Genomic DNA, 19,520 nt, shown 5'->3' with positions numbered 1-19,520 from the left:
GAGAGGATGTGTTGGAGGGCCCAGCTGGAGTTATTGCGGATGTCCTGGCTGATTGCGCGTCTTGAGGGCCTCCTTGGGTCGCTCTTGGCTGATGATTAGCTCGCTAAGGCCACCGTTGACGTCCAGATAGGTCCCAAATGGATTTGTGGCGCCGTCCGAAGCGGCAGTCCCGAGACAAGGGAATCAAAGACGCAAGGCTGCGGGAGGGAATGGATTTCTGTGGACAGCTTTCGTTACTTGCTGGAGATGATGATGCTAGAGTGCCAAGGCGCCGCTAATGTCGAACGTATCGACGTTTCAGAACTCGAAGAGAAATGATGTGCAGGAGCTGTGAGATTGCTGCCGAGATAAATGCGGTGCTGGATCCGAGATGGATGGTCCTTCACTTACAAACTTTACCGTGAGTTGCGGCGTCACGTCCTTCCCGCAAGCGGACCTTGGATTCCAAATACAGCAGAGCGATCTCAACTTGGTGCTTACCGATACGTTTACACGAGACCATGCCCAACACTAATCCAGATACTTCACGCGTGCAATGGTTCGAGTACGAAATGCGATGAGGACAACAATAGCATTCAAGTTCTACGACAGCGTACAGACAAGTCCCAAAGCGCTCGCCAGCTCAACGCCACAACACCCTTGACAGTTCCCGAGCGAGGACACAACACATCAGCAGAACAGTCCGCAGAACCAAACTGCGGTTGCATAAGCTTGACCTACCTGAAGAAATGGTTAGCCACTGACTAGCCATGTGAAAGAAAAACCAGAGTGTGATTTCTCAAGTTCAGAAAGCCGTTGAAAACCTGCGCCCGCCATTGACCTCCCTTCGTAGCAGTTCAAGACGAACCGCCACAATCTTCGGTGCTAAGACCACAATTACGCGCCTTCAATTGGTAGAGATCCAGCGCAACTCCACAACGCATCTTCCCAGTCGAAACTGGTAGCGTGCGGGAGGGTGACCCAACGGCAGACATTCATAGAATGGATATAACTTAGGAATTTTCTTCATAACGAAGAGCAATTGGAAGCAAAAATACAGGTTAACTGCTTACCTTTGGTTCAAGCTAGTACGTCCGCGAAAGCTAGCGAAGTATCCTGTGCGGCATGTTAGCAAATGTCCGCTTCAGCAATCATGTTCAACAGTAAAGGGTTGAGTAAATCAGACAAAGGTAAGCTTGTGGTATGGGTTTGTCGACATTGAATTCTGTAGCAGAACTGAAATTGATACACGTCATCATTGGAGGGGGCTCCGTAGAGCTTGGAAGGTGAAAGGTTGCAACACTTACAATTTAGGACGAAGCCCACACCAGTCCGATCACAGAGGAACAGGTGTGGGTGTTGACCGCCACACCAACACGCTGACACATGGGCATGCGACATATTTGACGCTATGTCAGTGGTGAGTATATGGAGTGGAGGGGACTGAAGCATCGTGACTGAAGCGCATCGAGATCTCGGACGACAACCATAATATTGCTGCCAGGAGCCAAAGGCCACGGACGCATTACAAGTCCGGTGACATATGCCTTGTCGCACAGGCGCGAAGTCCTGTCTATGAAAATCAGCAAAAGCTCGACATGCTAGTACAAATTCTGCTGTGTTGATTCGAGATCAGACGGTGGTGCATGTGTTCCGTGTTCATTGATAATCACAGTGAACGTAATTCAGGGGGTATCAATCATAAAAGGGTATTGCGGAGGGGTTTGGAATGAACGTACCTTGAGCGCGAGTGTGGTGAGGAAGGAAGATGCAGATTGCGAAAGAAAATTGAAGAGGCAGCCGCGCTCGGACACGCGAAATCTTGGCGATATTTTCTTAGTCATGTACCTCGACTCCATGAGATCATCCTTGGAAAGGTCAAAGAATGCACATCTTGTACACACAATGGCGACGAATACAGATCGGAGAAGAAACAATGCGCCGAGCGGCGGCACACATGCGCCAGTGTTTTCTCGGACGCTCAGAGAGCCAGAATACCTCCAGACATTGAGGCCGACAAGAACAAGAGGGCCAAACGAGCTCCGCAGGATCTGTAAGTCTTCCAAATGATAATTTTCACACCTTCAGTTATTTCATGTGCACCGCTGTGCCGCCGGATGTGCAAGAAAAGCTTGCTCAGGCGAGTTGGACGGGTCATTCACATGTTACAGAACTAATTGTGCTTTATAGTCCTACAAACTTCCATCATACCCTCCGCCTCAGGCTCTGCGTACCTCGAAATACCTTCTCTGTCCCCGTCGTCATCGTCGACACTTATCCCACCTACATCCTCTCTCAAGATCACCGCTTCGATCCAGGGACCCAAGCCATTGCCCCGCAGCGCACCCTTCAGTCCCTCTCTGCTCCTCACAACTACAGTCAAGTTTGCGCCTTTTGCGACACGGCACAGACGAGGCTACATACGCGATAGCACGGAGCGTGACCTCGGCGTACACCTGGAGACAGCATTAAGGGGTGTAATAATCGGCGAACGTTGGCCCAAGAGTGGGGTTGAGGTGGTAATTACGATTCTTGAGGAAGACGAGGATGGCTGGTGGGGCGATACTCATGCCAGTGGGAGTGGCTGGGGTCTGTTGAATGTTTTGGCGGGGTGTATCACAGTCGCTAGCGCAGCGATCACAGACGCTGGGATTGACTGTGTGGACATGGTGTGCGGAGGCGTCGCCGCTATCGTCCGGAATCCGGATTCAAAGTTGGAGAATGATCTGCTGAGAGTACTGGATCCTTGCCCAGCAGAGCACAAGCAGGTCATCGCAGCATGTGCAGTGGGATACTTGGCTTCGAGAGACGAGGTTACAGAAATCTGGATGAAGGGAGATATTGGCCCCGATCCAGATGCTCTCATCGAGGGTGCTACACATGCTGCTGTCGGCAGTTTAGCGGTCGTGAAAGAGGTGCTCCTTGAAGCTGTACAGGCAAAGTTCCGAGAAGAATCCGAAAGTGGCGAGGGAGCACTGAAGAGGAAGGCCCAAGATGTGGAGATGACAGGTTGAACAGACTTAGGGATCAGGCCACAAGGATACACTTGGGTACGCCACGCCTCGAATGCGTATGCTGTTAGAATACCACAGGAACACAGGTCTCAAAAGATCGGCCGAGGCGCCTCCGTCTCAGCATCGAGCGATCGACTTTGGTCACACTGCTTCAAAGCCTTGAGATGCAGAGCTATAGCATGTCTGACCAACCGCTTCGAGATATCAAGACAATTAAACCTTGTTGTCATTGCATCGTAACTTGGTGAGCTGTGAGCGGTGGTATACTCATATCTTTCAACAACACAGCAAGCATGGCAAATATTCGCTCGTTATAAGACTGATATGTTTTCCATAACAGATGGTTACTTCCTTTACAGTGGACCAATATAAGCCTTGTCCATCCCTGTATCCACAGAGTGTTCTGTCATTCTCATCGCTATGATATCGTACAATTACATATTGGTCATACGGCGGCCCGGTTGGTCCCTCGGCAATCAATCTCGGGCAAGCCAGGCGTTCCTAACTGATTCATATCGCTAAAAGCTCAGAGCTTCTTGAGCAACTCCGCTTCGGCAGCAATGAACGGATCTTCGTCTTCGTCACTACTGTCGATTGTTTCCTTCTCTTTGATCGCTGCGTTGACTTTCTTAGTCGAAGCGATCGGTGCGGCGGTCTGAGTATGTCCGCCAATGGTATCCTGCGTCTCAAACCCGGATGTCAGGCTTAGTGTTCTCAGGCTATCAGAGCGTGTATTACTACTGGGGCTTTCAGTTCCGAGTTCCAGATTCAGCGTCATGGAAGATGAATCCTTCAGCTGCTTCTCGCTGTTGATAGAGCTGTCCTCGATCTTGGAGTACAGACTATCTCTGCAGTTCGAACTGTTGCTCAGCCTCTTCACATCATCCCACATACCTTTCATCCTTGCGCTCGGCGAGGAGGTATGCGGATGAGCTTGGGGAGGTGGCGTTGGTACGGCGTCGGGCAGGTTCTTGGAGGCAGCATTCAGCAGAGCCATAGAAGGCTCCTGCGACGACACCACTGAACTAGGCTCATGTCGAAGCGAGTGTTCAGGTGACGGTGGTGATGTTGTTGGCTGAGAGGGAGGGTGTGATGGTGGGTGAGATTGCAGGCTCAGCAAACGAATCGCATCGTTGGACACTTTCTCGCGGATGTGCTTTCGTTCGGTATCTGTGAGGCCAGGAAGGGTGTCAGAGACGTTGATGTGGCGGACATTGGTTGGTGAGCCCTGTTATTGGATTAGTATCAGTGGCTGTGAAGAGGTGTATCCTTCACTTACAATGTCGAGTGGGCGTTTTCGATCACGCCCAACGCAGCATAGGATAGATCGCCGGACCTCGGAGACAATATCCTTGAAAGGCATGGTTCCACTTAGTATGTCGTGACGTGATCGTGGTGAGAGATTGATAGGCTTCTCGTATAGAGGGAGGGTGGAATTGTGGAATGAGTGTGGATTTATCAAAGTTCAAAAGCAAGAGAGGATATATGAGCAACAAGCCAGCAAAGACGCACAACGATCAAGGATTGAACGGAAGTAGGACGACTGCAGACACGGAGATGGTCTAAGTCAAGAATATAGATCAAACAGTGCTAGAAGAGAGACAAGAAGATTACTACGTTGAGCAGTCCTGATATCCAAAGAGTCCCGAGAGGAAAAGGGCCGATTGCCCTAGTACCTACAAAGAAGAGGACGTAAGATTGGTTTCCCAAGCGACTCGTTGAACAAGTACTTCCAACACATGGCTCTGCGACATCCCTTGCTGGAAACGGTGATTGTCATTTTGGACATTCCTTGGGTCCCGAAAAGCAGAGCGAGAGGATGCGGACCAGTAATCTTTGGAATGCTGAAGAAGAGTATACTCATCGATAGAACGAATGCGTCCCATAGCCCCGCTAGATTCTCTCAGTTCATCAGATTGAAGGCAGCGAAGACGGAGCTTAAAGTACAGGTCCGAAATGGAGGAGAAACGGTTTTACCGTTTGCGAAGGTACGTGAACGCCGCTGACTGAACGCAAGGCAATGGAGTCAGACATCTGAACCTGCATTCGGAACCTCGGCAGTAGCACACTTGTGCAACCGCACCTTGCATCTAGGGTCGCATTCTTCGATCAGGTACCAGAAACGCGTGTGCGCAATCGCGCTATTAATTTTCCGCCTTGCTGTATGCTGTATCGGCCCTGCATGGCTGAGACAGACGGTTTCACATGCGCGGACGAATGGGACCTATAAGCTTGGCCTATGCAGGTCGTACCATTTGTAGCACAGCGTCGAACGCCATATCAGGTGAGCACGCGTACGCGCGTTGTGAGTCGATCGTTGGCTGTCGACGGGAAATCACTCTCTCGTGTGGGCAAGAAATCTTGAGCCATCAGCTGTTGAGACGGTTTGTGGCATTGAGCTTGTACGCCAGATCTGCGGTCTGTTTTGTTAGCTTGTACTCCACAGATCACAACGACAATATGTTACTGATCGCAGTAAGAAACCGTATTTCTCATTCCAGCATGGCCCAGCGTATCGATTTTTCACGTGCAATGCCATCTATTTCGGGTAGTCCTTGACATGGTAGCTCTTCAGCTTGACGAACTGATCGAAGCCAAACTTGCTCAAAGTCTGTCCTTTACCAGAATCCTTCCAGCCAACCCATGCAAGATCCTAAGCGTGTTAACGAAGACCTAGAAGAAGGGTGTGATAAACATACAGGAGCGGGGTAGTCGCATCGATTCACGAAAACAGTTCCAGCCTCGACGTCATTAACGAGCTCATGACCCTTCTCGGTGTCTTTGGTCCAGATACTTGCTGTCAGTCCAAACTGGCTGTCGTTCATGAGCTTGATGGCCTCCGCATCACCCTTTACCTTCATCACCGGGATGATAGGTCCAAACGTCTCCTCGGTCATGACGGCCATGTTGTGATTGACGCCGGTCAGCAGAGTTGGAGCAACAAAGTTGCCATCTGCAGGTGGGTTCTTGAAGCTCTCGTTCTCGGGAGTCGCATTCTTCGCGCCCTTCTCGACAGCATCCTTGATATGTGCCTGTATAGTCTCTGCTGACCTCTTAGAGACCACAGGACCGATCTGTGTATCCTTCTCGAATGGATCGCCAAGCTTGTAACCTTTAAGGACATCTTGTACTGCCGAAACAAATTCATCGTGGATCTTTTCATCAACATACACCCTCTCCACACTACAGCAGCTCTGACCAGAGTTGAATATGGCTCCGTCAACGATTTCTTCAGCAGCCCATTTGATGTCGACGTCTGATCGGACGTAAGCAGGATCTTTACCTCCCAGCTCAAGCCCTACACGAAGAGGTACTCTGTCATTCGCGGCGGTCTGAACAGCAAGTCCGTTAGCCACCGATCCGGTAAAGCAAACCAGCTGAATCTGCGGTGACCTGGCAATGGCCTCAATCTGAGTGATAGATCCACTGTGGAAGATCTGAAGTACACCTTCTGGAAGCCCAGCATCCAAGAAGATTTTCTGGATCTGCTCTGCACTAGTCGGCGTTTGTGGAGATGGCTTCAGGATGACCGAGTTTCCGGACAGAAGGGCAGGTATAAGAGAGTTGACAAGAGTCAGGTAAGGGTACTTCGGTGTATCAGCAGTCGTTTGTTCAACATATGATGTTTTACGTACGTTCCACGGGAAGAGAATTAGTACAGGACCGAGCGGGACCTTCCTCACGTAGCGCTTGAAGCCCTTCTCAGGTTCTCCTGGGGTATCTTTGAGAGTCTCGTCGCTGATCTTGAGCAGGTACTCGCCACGCATAACAGCTGTAGTAACCTCCTTGGGCGTATACGCTATTGGACGGCCCATTTGTTCGGTCAGCTCCTTACCCAATACATCTTGGCGTTCGTCAAGGAGCTTCAGGGCTTTCTTGACAATCTGCTGTCTCTCAGAGAGCGAAGTGCGCCGGAATGATTCGAAAGCGCGAGTAGCTGTCTCGGGTATCGATTGAATATCTGCGTCTGAGAGGCCATTACGCGTAAGCAGTGGCTTGTTGGTAATGGGTGAGATTGTTGTGATATTTTCCAGCGACATGATGGTGTTGATGTTTAGTTTCAATGCTGATGTGTTCAAGGAGCGTCTGAACTTTCAACTGTTGGTGATTGTTGGTTGCAGTCAGTAGGAACTTTCAATGTTGCCCGCCGCCGAAGTCGGGTGACGTAGACCCTAACCCAATCAAGTAATAAGTGGACACCCAACACTCGGCGTTCTTTCCTCTCGGTCTCGCCCTTATCAATAATCTCCAACATTCCAGCCGTTGCTGACGAACGTTGATAAGCTGCGCTGCTACTTTCTAGTAGAGGGACTCACCGCGCAGTCAAAAGACACCATCTTTTAACCAAGCGGTGACTCTCGAATCCCCACTTCACCTGTACGAGTTCTCCAGACCTGCCTGCAACATGTCTTCGATCACGGACATGCGAACCAGGTCCTTACATACCCAGAAGAATGTTCTTCTCATGTTGCAGTCTTTTCGGACGCACTATTGCCGATACCCATGGTTACTTCGATCCTGATCTATTATAATGCAGATGCAGATGTTCACCTACGTTGGCTGCACACATCTGCGAAGACAATGGCGAGTTGGCGCCGTTGAGACCGTCTAGACCAAGTCGTAGAAAGAGCAATCTCTTCCAACCTCGTTTGATCGATATGCAGTACGAGTTTTACTTTCAATTAAGTCTTCCCTGGAGACTTCCCTTATGGTACATGGGGCTGCCTGGCACTATACTGCTGCTGGTGGGCAACTGCTCTCCACAAGGCGGATAGCAAATATTTGCTAGACTGGGCTGGGGGTCCGCAGTCTTTGACGAGCTCAGTGTTGCTCTCGTGTAAGAGAGCGTCAATGCGGACGTGCAACAGCAGGCTTCCCATCTCACGAAGATTCCCGCATTCGGATGGATATGCCGAGCAGCCTTCGCCAGCGAGGCTTAGCCAAGATGTTACTGAGCAAAGCCATACGCTAACCGTAAAGACAAGGATCGATCCGCTCGCTGCAGTATTGTGTGATGAGTGGAAGTTGAGATCATCCAGCTAACGCCCCTCTAGGCCTCCGAAGGCACACCGAAGCTCATTGTGATGATGAACAACTTTGTCTCGAGCCTATGGAACTAAACGGAGGGGCATGCTCCGTTCATGACAGTCTGCACGTTGCACGGATGTAGCTCCCTAAGCGCGACCAGATCTACCTACCACAAGGCGCTGCATGTGCGGCATGTCAAGACGGGGCCCCGAACCCATTGGATGTTACCGTCGCAACCTCTGCTTCCGACTGGAGACTATTGTACAATGTTGCTTGGAACGCATTTCTTATCTACCTGATTCGGGAAACGAATGTCATTGCGAGTGACATCCAGCTTGCTAAGATCACTGGCTGGATCCGAGGCGCTCATTACCGAACCGAGTCTTCACCAAAGCTATCACGATTGAGATCGTTACAAGCCTAGCATCAATTCATGAACCTGGGTGTCCCTGCGAGTAGGCTTCTGGCCATCGGTTCGGAGGAGGGTTGCATTTGTAACGAAGGATGCTGAAATGAGGGCATTTAAACGGTACGGTACTTTTCCTGTTCGAGTAAACTTGGAAACAGCGGACAACGATACCTCTTGCGACCACGTCGTAAAGTCTTCATGCAACGAACTCGATCAAGCGAGGTATCTTGGCGTGTTGAGAGCACACAACCACAAACTGCAAACCACCACTGAGGACCTGATCATACTCTTTAGAGCATGGCAAGTGGAAAAAATCGCACATCAGCAGTGTCCCGCGCCGTCAGATCCGCTACGGCTACGGCACACAGTTACCGATCGCGGCTCGGCTTGTTCTTTTCAAAACTAAGCGCGGCCGACATGGCGAGAGGATGGGTCAGGTCAACACACTCATTGGAGCAGGTCACATATATGGCTGGGGTGGCTCTGATCCACCAATAATTCACTACTGACAGGCTGCGTTGCCTAGCTCGTGGCGAGCAGTCCGGAGCGCAACGGTTCGAGCTCACGTCACGGACGATCCAGCGGCTTTGTGGACCGTGCTCAACCGAACTGATGGTGTGCAGCGAACCCTTGCAATTATACTAGCGACTTAAGGGACGGGACGGAGAGCATTTCGACTTCCAAGCAAACGCACGCGCACCTGCGCGCCCTGCTCGTCCTGCTTGCCCGAGGCTGCTGTAATGTGGCCCAGAGGATTTTCGAACGCAAGATGCAGCTGGTTCCAGAGAAGGGACAAGCCTACCAATCCTTGTTTGCAACCAGGCAGCCCGCTTTCCAAGTACTAGCAAAGCCGGTATGGCTTATGACCCAAGACCTGATGTGGAGGCGGAGAGCTCTCTGGCATAAGATGTACTCAAGCACACCGCAATACCGTTTGGACGAAAACGCTCGACCTGCATACGTTTATGCCACGCTTTGACGGTAAATACTCTTACCCTATGCCGCGGAACACTGGAGATCGAAGAGCTCATCAGCGCACTTTTTGCCACACTTCGCCTCTCGACATTTTTCGAACTGAGACTGCAAATTTCCTATCGCTTACATATTCATAGTCAAGCCCTGACTTTGTTGTTGTCGGTTCCGACTTTGTAGTGCTGTCATTCGACGGGCGCTAGGAACAATATGTCCACCAGTCTCCATCAATACCCGCCAGGGCTCAGTCTTCTCCACACGCCGGACAGCGTCGATCAGCAACATCACGTTTTGATCGCACAACACTCTGGACTTTCACGAACAAACTCCTTGCAGTACGGGAGACTGCAGTTCCATCAAGGACCGGGTGTTATTCTGAGTGGCAATGTCGTGGGTAAGCCTCATCGCGTACCGTACGCCGACGGACCATTAGCTGCAGCTCCCCGCACCGACCGAGGCACGATGCTTCACGAACGATCAGGCCGTACGTCAGGACCTGTTCGACGCAGAATCAGCCGAGCGTGCGATCAATGTAATCAATTGAGGACAAAGTGCGATGGGCAGAAATGTACAGTATCCTCAGAATGTTCCATAGACTTGAGCTAACTCGAGACAGCTTGCTCACACTGTATAGGTAAGCGTCATCTACACTGGAGTCTTTGATCTCCATGCTATCTTTGCCCAATACATATGAAACAGCAAGCTGATGCTACTTCAGAATTCGGGTTGACTTGTGCGTACTTGCGTGAACGTAAGAAACGTGGCAAGGCTTCAAGGAAGGAACTCGCCCAGCAACAAGCTGCTGCGGCAGCACCGTCTGACAAGGTCACACAGACAAGTGAGGATTCAACGATCGCAACACCACAGTCACAAGAGACCGCTTCTGAGCGAGCACCAAACGCGAGTCCTACACTGTCTGAGGATCAGTCATCTTTTTCCACGTCTTTTGTGCCCAGTCGGTCTGCCAGTCTGGCAACAACCAGAGCCCGGAAACCAATCCAGGTCTACACAGGCCGCACTATGAGCTTGGGAGCCATTGAATCTATCGCGGGAGACGTCATGCGAGCAGCAAATGACCTACAGCCCCCACAGCCACCTCGAATACAGACTCACGAATTGCCCGATCACGAATATACGCCCATGCATGGCTTCCAGCAGGGACTCTCATACCAGTCATCAAACGCAATGATACAACCTAGTTTGAATCCAACTGTTGCTTCCAACGGCCAATCCTTGGAGTACTCGGGTCATCCCTCAATCACGTTCATGGCACAATCTCTTCACGACGATGCGCCGCCGCATCTGGAATTTGTGGCTCACTCGCCCTTGTCTGGATCACCGACCTGGATGCTTCCCTCGCCGTCAGCTACGCTGTACTCCGGTGGAACCCACCCGAAGTCTTTGCAGCTCCTTCGATACCCCGTTCTTGAGCCAGTGGTCCCCTACCTTACAGATATTCTGCCTCTTTCACTAGCATGCGATCTTTTGGAACTTTATTTCGAGAGCTCATCATCATTATATATGCAGCCAGTCTCTCCTTACGTCCTTGGCCACGTCTTCAGGAAAAACTCCTTTCTGAGGAGGGATAATCCTCGAGTTTGCAGTCCAGCTCTGTTAGCGAGCATGCTTTGGATCGGATGTTTGACCAGCGAATCACCATATCTGGCCTCTTCGCCCTTAGCTAGAAGTCAGATATCAGAGAAGCTGATCAACCTTACCATCGGACTTCTCAAGCCACTGGTACATCAGACCCCAGGCACATACGATGCAGAGTCTGCAATGTACAATACCACCGGTATAGCTAACGGTGTTACCATGGGAAGTTATGGAATGCCTCCACAAGTCTCGCAAGAGGGTATTGGTCTCGACATGCACTTTGGCAACCTAGATGACGTCGCTACCTATGTCAATCTGGGCGTAGTGACTTCGGCAAGCGAGTACAAGGCAGTATCACTACGTTGGTGGAACGCGGCGTGGTCACTAGCTAGAGAAATGAGGCTGGGTAAAGAAATTGTGACGCCGCCGCCCGAACTGTACGACGAGGAGGCTACTGGCAACTTCAATGAACGCAATGCCACCCTGGAGACGACAGAAGAGCAACGCGAAGAGTGCAGGCGTATGTGGTGGCTCTTGTACACCATGGATCGGTGCGTCAATGTTTGGTGACCAACACTCAAGTGCTAACCGCGTTGCAGTCACCTAGCTTTGTGCTACAATCGACCACTTTCCTTCACAGACGTAGAGTGTGCAGGTCTTCTGCAGCCCTTTGACGATCACGTATGGCAATCTGGCGACTTCTTCGAAGATTCCGCTCAATCATTACCAGATCCCACATTTCGTCGAAGAGGTCCTGCCTTCGAATGCACCGGTCACTCCTCCATTTTCGAATTTTTCCTACCATTGATGACAATCCTTGGCGAAATCGTGGACCTCACGCACGCAAGAAACCACCCAAGATTTGGTGCCAAGACTAACTGGGATGAATATGGAATGGAGATCAGTCAGCGGCTGGACGCGTATGGCCGATCGCTCCTAGAGATGCAACAGCGGACTGTCATGGAGAACAACGCTGACACACACGACCCCGCTCCTCCAGGCACGCCGTCTGTCCGATCATCTGGCCCCTCAAGCTCAAAGGCTCAGGAGTCAGTCATGCACGCTAGGATTGTAGTGACGTATGGCACATATCTTATGCATACATTCCATGTCCTCTTGAACGGAAAGTGGGATCCAATCTCACTGTTGGATGACAACGATCTTTGGATATCATCACAGAGTTTCGTCACAGCAACCGGACACGCAGTTTCCGCAGCTGAGGCACTAAATGAGATACTTGAACTTGACCCAGACCTAAGCTTCATGCCGTTCTTCTTCGGAATATACCTTCTGCAGGGCAGTTTCTTGCTCCTGCTAATCGCGGACAAGCTGCAGGGAGAAGCGAACCCCAACATTGTGCGCGCATGTGAAGTGATAGTGCGTGCGCACGAAGCTTGCATTGTCACTTTGAACACGGAATACCAGGTACGTAGTGCTAGCTGCATGGGACCTATCTTTTCAAGCTCAACACTGGCGTCACAAGTGCTAACCGGGTGACCGCAGAGAAACTTCCGAAACATCATGCTCTCGGCCCTGCAGCAGATGCGTGGCAGGGGCATGCAAGCCTCCGTCGAGCGCCGCCGGGAAATGCTGAGCCTGTACCGGTGGGGCGATGGGACCGGGCTCGCCCTATGAAAATCGTATACAGCTACAACTATCAAAACTGTGCGTCATAACAACAGTCCTTTCAGATCCTTCGACGCTCGATCTTCGGCTCTGTCTTCGCTCTCTCCGCTGTGAAATGAAGAAGTGGCTATGCATGAACCATGAAACTAGCTCATAACGCAAGGATCAGGGTTTGTTAGCCACGCAACCATTGATTGAGGTACCACAGCTGGCTATTGATCAGCTTGAGTCTCGGACTTACGGCGCGAACATGCTTTCCCGACCTGTGGATTTTCACTTTACATCGTGATATAATGATCTGGCACGCTTGAGCGTAGGTATAGTTCTCGCTCTTATCGTCGGCCATGCGCAAGTCAGAGCTTTCTTCTTTATCCGGTGGTGAATCATGATCCAGACCGAGAAACCTTCTTCGTCCGTTGCTTGACAGCACCTTTCCGTAAGCAGGGTCACCTTGAATAGGTAAGTTGAACACGCCTTTGGGCGTGCGGCAGCGCTGTCCGACCTGGTTGTATCGCCACGCAATGGGGATTTTCAGGAACGACAGTCCTGCCATTCTCACACCATCAGGATGGGTCAGTCAAGACGACATTAATCCCTGCAGTGCCGTCTCGGTAGAGCCTAGAGTAGACTTGGGGACTGGTAGCAAGTCTCCGTCCATCTACTGCCATGGTCATATGATGGCGTGATCTCACATGCCCTGGAGAAGTTCGCAGCACCTTTCTGCATCCAGATTCTATCTCGAAGGTACCATTTGTCGCGCATTACTGTACCAAGAGCGAGTTCCCGTCACTACTGTTGACTGGAGAAAGAGGACGAGCAACCAGTACGCAGGGGCAAAGCTGGAGATTATGTCAATCAGTCACACTGACATACGCATCGACCAATTATCAGGACTGTCTGGATCTGCGCAATCGTTCCAGGAATGGCGGTCCGATCTCAGGTCAGTGGTCCAACGCCACGTAAGACGAGCTGCGAGTTGCATTCGAAGTAAAGCAGCGAATCAATTTGCAACAGATCGGCCCACTCCACGGTATTGGTACGCAAGCGTGTAATGAAGCCTGTGCAACTCACTGAGTGGATCGACGAGCGACCACGTGTCACAATTCCGGACTGAACGGAAGAGTAACCTCTATCTTTCATGGAAAATTGAAAAATCTCACAGCCCGACATCGCTCATATCATCGGGCGCGGACAGTGAGTGTGTAATCAGGAAGCTCTTTGCAAGACAATGCGGGGTGAACAGCACTTCGCGCTAGCTATGTCACCATACGGAGGACTTTGTACCGCTATGATCGAGACTCGACTAGGCCTTGGATTTTCTGCAATCATCTAGATGTTGTGGTTAGCGACGTGTGGTAATAGGTTCAGCCGCCATGATAGAACAAAGTTTGACTTCGATTCCAAGGAATACGCCCATGGAAACCGGGTTTTCGATACGCCACGTGTGAGCCTGGATCCGTACGCGAGACTGACATTCTAGGTATCCTGGAGCATGCGTATGCCTCGTCTCTAATTGTGCGGGACGGTTGACACCATGGATCTGCGGTTGATCTGCATAACTCGGGATCCTCTTCGTTTCCCAGGGGCCTCTTTTCGGTCAATGGGTCACAACAGAAGCATTGATTCGGGAAAGTCAAGGATCTCCGGAACCAAGTTCCGGCCGTTTTGGGACAGCACGATAGAATTCAGACTAATTAACCGGCGGAGTTCCGTGGGCATCAATCCAAGACATATATGGAACTCTGATATAGGTACTCATTTCATACAAATCATACGTTATACCGGAACACCTGAAACAAAAAGAGTTGGCATACTCAGGCTTGGGGCAGAAGCCTAGTGACTGCTTCGTAAAGGATGCACTTTCGCCTGCGGCCCTACTAGATACGCGCCACTAAGCCTTCCCTACACTCTGCTTCTTCTCGGGATGGAGCCAGTGTCAGACGATATTGCGCAAATCTCTGCTTAAAAGTCGAGCGGATTGCGTTAGCTGGTCTGAGTATCTAGATGCGATTGGTTTCAATAACATAATGCCAACATGCCTACGGGCCGTCCTTAAAATCACAGCAACCTCGAACCGTGCCGATAGTTGGCCTGGGATGATATGACGTCTGCGTTTCCTCGGGTTCGCATTATCTTCAACCCAGCTGTCCTTTGCGCTTACTTTCTTCTTGGACCACGTAAATCCTGTCATGATGTGATCCCTCTCTAACACACTTCATTCTTTCACGGGATGTTTTACTCGCCGCAGGGCCCACCTCCGTACCGTGGCTTCTTCCTTGAGATGAAGATCATCTCAAGTCTCCATAGGCAGGCGTCCTTCATGTTCCTTGTACCAGCGCTGTGGTATACGGAGAAGAGCGCTACGCATGCAAAGTCTCTTCTACAATTTTTTTTCCTTCAACAAGCATGCAGTCTGGCACACTCACAGCTACTATCTAGAACCCAAACAAGCAAGATGTCCTCTCCTAATCCTCCACTCCTGCCATCCACAATGAGCGCCCCCCTCAGCTCATCCAGAATATCGCCCAATCTCACACCATCCTCCCTCTCCACTGTAACAGAAAACCGATCCACACCGCCATATGACCTGTACCTGACGTTGGAATACAACAAATCCCAACTGGCACCGGCCAAGCAATATACTGTCACCGACTTGGGCGGCACGACAGCCAAAAGACCGTTGCGATCTCTTCGATGCTTGCCGTGCACGAGTTCGTACAGACTGTGGTATGAGTTGTCAGTCTGGAGACATATGCTCATTCCACCTTCGGCCAAGGATTCATAGCCATCGATCAGACGAGTGACGTGCCTCGAGAGTATGGGGTGTAGGCAAGGTGAGAGGATGTCGAGAACTTGGCTTCGCGCGCTTTCACGCCAATAGTAGTAGGTGTCTTCGATCTTTAGTTGTTTGGGTGTGGCGGTTTCCTGGGACACGTAGGCTTTGGCTTTGTTGCGTACTTCTTGTGGTGACACTCGGCTAGTGGATTGGTATCTACGACGACCGTCAGGTAGAGGACGGAGTTGTGGTGGTAGATTGGCTTTGAGAGTGGTTCTGAAGTGGTGGGAGATGCGAAATGCGCCCTGGATATCGTCTGCCGACAGGAAAGAGACGATGTGAACAAGCAATTCAGAAATCTGCCATAGGGAATGCATGGTGGGAGTTCTCACTGCATTTGTTGCTGTTGAACAGAAGAAGAATGACAAGTCTGATGTTCGAGTCCGAGGCTGACTTTCAATCCCTGAGCAAAACATCAAAGCTCACGTCAGCCGTGAACCGTGGTGAGACTACTGTTGTGGGAATGAATAAGCGCTTGCAGGCCCAACCAGATGTTTCCTTCGACAGCAAGAAGAAATGAGCTTGCGGTCTCCAATGAGTGTTTAGGAAACACTGAAGCATTCAAAATGAGTCATCGGTAGCCTCGTAGTGATTTAAGTAGTCTGCTTTGAATCGGAATATAAGATCTTATCGTGAACATGAAATTGGGGTATATCAAAGCAATTCATAACCCAACCATCTGCGCCGCATCACTCCATTTCAATCCCACAACGACCCAATGTACATCACCAATTCCACGTGCGACTGGCGGCAGAGAAAACCGGTGGTTTCCAAATAAGTCGTTCTGGATCAAGACTCCTCTTGCCCTTCAGCTTCTCCTTTGCTTTCTGTCGTTCGCGCTGCTCTATCACTGCATCGGTCAAAACGACGACATGTTGGTTCTTGCTGTAGCGAAGCATGTTCAGGTTCTGCAGCGTATGTAGAACGTCGTTCGTCATCATTGCGGTTGCAGCGCCGAGGTCGTCAATGTTGGCTTCCACTCGGCCATCCATAAGCAAGTCCACAATAATTTCCTGCCAATATGCACGGTATCCAAGCAGACCCAAGTCGGACAGCGGCTTCTCAGGTGAGCCGAGCTTGCCTTCGCGTTTTGAGAGAATGTAGGAGAAATCGATAAGCAGCTTACCAAACCCTTTCCGTTGGTATTGTGGCAGAGTCAGGATACAGGCGACATTGTAACCATCCGCAGACTCCTTTTCTTTCGAAAAATAGCCGACAAGATGACAGCCATGCTCGTCGCGTGTACACATGCAATAGAACAGGAAGGGGTCAACGTCGTAGTAGAGGGTCTTGTGGTCCAGGAAAAGCTTTGAGAGCAAGCAGAGGTTACGACACCACGTTCGCTGCCGTCTTCCATCGATTTCGAAGAACGAAACATAATCGTCGCGGTAAATCTCGTTTCCAGGCGGGTGCAGTAGCGTGCATTTTGCGCGGTGGCGTTCGAACTGTGTCTGCTCGCCATAGTACGAGAGGCAGAATTCGCAGATGTATACGACATCTGAGTCCACAAAATCGATAGGATATGGAGAGAAGTACCACGGCTCGATCTCGAACCTTCCCATCTGCACTTTCTCCAGGTTACGCACTCGAGAAATCTCGGTTTGGTTCTGTGTCATCGAGCCTGATGTACGCAACTTCTCGATCTCGTCTTCGCGTGAGTAGTTCTGATCTGACACGGCTTTTGCTGCTGCGGCGGCATCTTGGACGTCCACCAGGTCCATCTCCTCATCTTCCGGCTTGGGTGTGCCATCTGTGACTTCACTGGTAACGAGGAATTCTTGATTTTCTTTCCCGCTCGCCTTGGAAGGCCGTTGTGCCTTGCCAGGAATGTTGCTGGATGTTGATTCTGGTGTACCAGAAATCTCGCGGTCAAGCTTGCTTCGTGATCGCTTTAAATTCTTCTGGTCCGATTTAGAAGGTGCTCTATCTGTCTTAGAGGCATTGCTCTTCTTTTTGTCAGGCTTTTCGGGCGCAGGCCACTCGACTTCTCGTGATAGATCAATGCGATCCGCTGCGATCCACTCATCGAGACGTTTGTTGAAGTCTTCATAATGCACGTAGAATTTGGTCTGGCCCTGACGGGTTTGGATTGAGAGGAGTTCAGCTTTGCGCTTTTCGCCTTCCTACAAGCTGTTAGTCATCGTCGTCTCGAGCAGGATATATTGCTCAGATGTTTGAAGTTCTGACGTTCCACGAGACACGTTCGGCGCTCATCGCGAACTTCGTTCCGCTGCTACTCACTTTCTCGACCCATGCTTTGACGCCAACCCTGGACGCAACCCATCAGTATGCATCTCCATACCTAGCACAGTAGTGTCGCACGTACCTAAGCTGTGCAAGTGTGGCAAAGCCCGTTTCCACCGGCACAGGCGTGCCAGAGGGCTCGTGCGAGTTCTCTCGAGGCGCCATTTCTATGCGACAACTGCCTAACGATTGCTGCAGATTTTATATCGTGTGGTGGTTGGTGGTGCCGCGATGAGGTTGATGGTATTGCAGTCGATGTTGCCTGTCCCACCGCCTTTGCGCGGCTGATTCGGCAGAATCGTGCGCTAGTGCGGCCCATTGGAACAAAAGTTCAGCGGGGACTTGCAAACGGCAACAGCGTCAAATAACCAGTGAAAGGACGACGTCTCACACCGTTATGCCACGCAGGTGACATCGATATGGCACCAGAGCTCAGTTCGAATTGGAAGAGGCTACAGGCCAAACTCCAAGCCTCAAAACCCGCTGCACCCTCGGATGCCTCGAAATCTCATACTTCCACCGAAGAGCAGAACTCGCTGAAGCGCAAGCGATCTTTCAAGACCAAAGATAGGCCTACGAATGGGCCACGACAATCCTTGAACGGAGCTGGGAAGACTACAACGCACAAGTCACCCATATCAAGAAAGCGACAGAAGATGGAGGAACCTGCGTCTGTCGGCGCATCGATCAAGCAGCACAATATCAAGAATCTCTCTCGTAGTGTTTCAACACCTCAGCTTAGGCATGCACCCCTTGTCACATCGGAGAAGGATGCTGCAGTCGCTGAGGACGTCCTTACACCACACCCCGACTTTCCTGACATCGAGAACGAAGGCGTCTCTGAGACCGCGCTTCCTGGCAAATACGTCGCACTTGACTGTGAAATGGTAGGCGTAGGCCCAGAACCCAACCGCGACTCAGCGCTGGCAAGAGTGTCACTAGTCAATTATCATGGTCACCAAGTCTACGACTCTTACGTACAGATGCCTCCCAAGGTCGAGGTCACCGACTACCGCACAGCCGTCTCCGGCATCGAACCGAAGCATTTGCGCAAAGATGTTGCACGTACATTCGAAGAAGTACGCAGCGATCTTAAGATTCTGCTCGGAGGACGCATACTCGTTGGTCACGCTGTGAAGAACGACCTAGACGTGTTGATCTTGAAGCACGACAAGCGCCTGATTCGCGATACATCTAAGTTTTCCAAGTTCAGACAATTGGCCACAAAAGCCGGGTGGACACCAGGGCTGAAAATGCTTGCGAAAAAACTGCTTGGCGTAGAGATTCAGACTGGAGCGCATAGCTCAGTTGAGGACGCAAGAGCTACAATGGCCCTGTTCCGGCTTGAGAAGGACGAGTTCGAGAGGGAAATCCGTCAGAAGTATGGCAATGTCAGGATGCCAACAGCTGCGCCAGAGGTCGAAGCTGATGGCGATGCTGAAGAGAAGAAGAAGAGGAACAGGAAGAAGAGCAAGAAGAAGAAGAAGCACTAGCTTAAGCTGTTGGCTGAAGGGTGTTGATATTGGATATTGGCTGTTTTGTATTAAAGGATACCCCGAAAAGCTAGCGGGATACGACCCTGCATTTACTGGTGTTATCTGCGGTTGCATCTGTGAGCCACGCTGTTGCGTGGCATGTTCTTGAACTTATTTGTGGATATATATCATGTGTAGGATCTTGCATCACTTCAACTTCAATCATGTGGGGATTCGTAATCACAGTAACACAATAATTTGCGTATGAGCCTTGTATCCACAAATGACAGCTCTCAAACAGCCGTTCAAGCATCGCTCGAAACATTTGTTGCCTGAAACGG

General features: G+C 50.8%; 9 protein-coding genes across 11 annotated transcripts, besides 2 other annotated features; 4 read left to right on the top strand and 5 right to left on the bottom strand.

Moving 5' to 3' along the window:
- Positions 1-1,107: 1,107 nt before the first annotated feature.
- EKO05_0009099 (uncharacterized protein) lies at positions 1,108-1,431 on the bottom strand (the record flags this gene model as incomplete). The annotated part of the gene is made up of 1 exon (XM_059637462.1): positions 1,108-1,431. The coding sequence occupies one exon, from the start codon at positions 1,429-1,431 to the stop codon at positions 1,108-1,110; it is 324 nt and encodes a 107-aa protein (XP_059493445.1).
- Positions 1,432-1,884: 453 nt separating this feature from the next.
- EKO05_0009098 (3'-5'-exoribonuclease) lies at positions 1,885-2,993 on the top strand (the record flags this gene model as incomplete). Its single annotated transcript, XM_038941995.1, has 2 exons — positions 1,885-2,032; positions 2,170-2,993. 2 exons carry the CDS (start codon positions 1,885-1,887, stop codon positions 2,991-2,993), a joined length of 972 nt encoding a protein of 323 aa, XP_038795708.1.
- A 526-nt stretch (positions 2,994-3,519) lies between these two features.
- On the bottom strand, positions 3,520-4,356 carry EKO05_0009097 (uncharacterized protein; the record flags this gene model as incomplete). The annotated part of the gene is made up of 2 exons (XM_038941946.1): positions 3,520-4,221; positions 4,273-4,356. The coding sequence occupies 2 exons, from the start codon at positions 4,354-4,356 to the stop codon at positions 3,520-3,522; spliced, it is 786 nt and encodes a 261-aa protein (XP_038795707.1).
- A 1,176-nt stretch (positions 4,357-5,532) lies between these two features.
- Positions 5,533-7,033, bottom strand: EKO05_0009096 (uncharacterized protein; the record flags this gene model as incomplete). Its single annotated transcript, XM_038942001.1, has 3 exons — positions 5,533-5,646; positions 5,693-6,580; positions 6,629-7,033. 3 exons carry the CDS (start codon positions 7,031-7,033, stop codon positions 5,533-5,535), a joined length of 1,407 nt encoding a protein of 468 aa, XP_038795706.1.
- Positions 7,034-8,533: 1,500 nt separating this feature from the next.
- EKO05_0009095 (uncharacterized protein) lies at positions 8,534-8,836 on the top strand (the record flags this gene model as incomplete). The annotated part of the gene is made up of 1 exon (XM_059637461.1): positions 8,534-8,836. One exon carries the CDS (start codon positions 8,534-8,536, stop codon positions 8,834-8,836), a length of 303 nt encoding a protein of 100 aa, XP_059493444.1.
- A 776-nt stretch (positions 8,837-9,612) lies between these two features.
- On the top strand, positions 9,613-12,633 carry EKO05_0009094 (uncharacterized protein; the record flags this gene model as incomplete). 2 transcript variants are annotated; one of them, XM_059637459.1, is made up of 5 exons in its annotated part: positions 9,613-9,970; positions 10,019-10,036; positions 10,121-11,549; positions 11,598-11,679; positions 11,729-12,633. In XM_059637459.1, the coding sequence occupies 5 exons, from the start codon at positions 9,613-9,615 to the stop codon at positions 11,804-11,806; spliced, it is 1,965 nt and encodes a 654-aa protein (XP_059493442.1). The 2 variants fall into 2 exon arrangements, with proteins under 2 accessions (XP_059493442.1, XP_059493443.1); XM_059637460.1 differs by having other exon boundaries at positions 11,598-12,423; positions 12,502-12,633.
- Positions 12,634-15,021: 2,388 nt separating this feature from the next.
- Positions 15,022-15,876, bottom strand: EKO05_0009093 (uncharacterized protein; the record flags this gene model as incomplete). The annotated part of the gene is made up of 1 exon (XM_038941890.2): positions 15,022-15,876. One exon carries the CDS (start codon positions 15,874-15,876, stop codon positions 15,022-15,024), a length of 855 nt encoding a protein of 284 aa, XP_038795704.2.
- A 309-nt stretch (positions 15,877-16,185) lies between these two features.
- EKO05_0009092 (Histone acetyltransferase) lies at positions 16,186-17,869 on the bottom strand (the record flags this gene model as incomplete). 2 transcript variants are annotated; one of them, XM_059637458.1, is made up of 3 exons in its annotated part: positions 16,186-17,583; positions 17,648-17,729; positions 17,787-17,869. In XM_059637458.1, 3 exons carry the CDS (start codon positions 17,867-17,869, stop codon positions 16,186-16,188), a joined length of 1,563 nt encoding a protein of 520 aa, XP_059493441.1. The 2 variants fall into 2 exon arrangements, with proteins under 2 accessions (XP_059493441.1, XP_038795703.1); XM_038941858.1 differs by having other exon boundaries at positions 17,702-17,729.
- A 254-nt stretch (positions 17,870-18,123) lies between these two features.
- Positions 18,124-19,197, top strand: EKO05_0009091 (3'-5' exonuclease; the record flags this gene model as incomplete). Its single annotated transcript, XM_038946699.1, has 1 exon — positions 18,124-19,197. The coding sequence occupies one exon, from the start codon at positions 18,124-18,126 to the stop codon at positions 19,195-19,197; it is 1,074 nt and encodes a 357-aa protein (XP_038795702.1).
- Positions 19,144-19,191: a tandem repeat.
- A 5-nt stretch (positions 19,198-19,202) lies between the features above and the next one.
- Positions 19,203-19,242: a tandem repeat.
- Between the last annotated feature and the right edge of the window lie 278 nt (positions 19,243-19,520).

Source organism: Ascochyta rabiei, chromosome 16, assembly GCF_004011695.2.
Source record: "Ascochyta rabiei chromosome 16, complete sequence".
Lineage (NCBI taxonomy): Eukaryota > Fungi > Ascomycota > Dothideomycetes > Pleosporales > Didymellaceae > Ascochyta > Ascochyta rabiei.
Note: the sequence above shows the minus strand (reverse complement) of the source record. Positions and strands in the feature narration are given on the sequence as shown.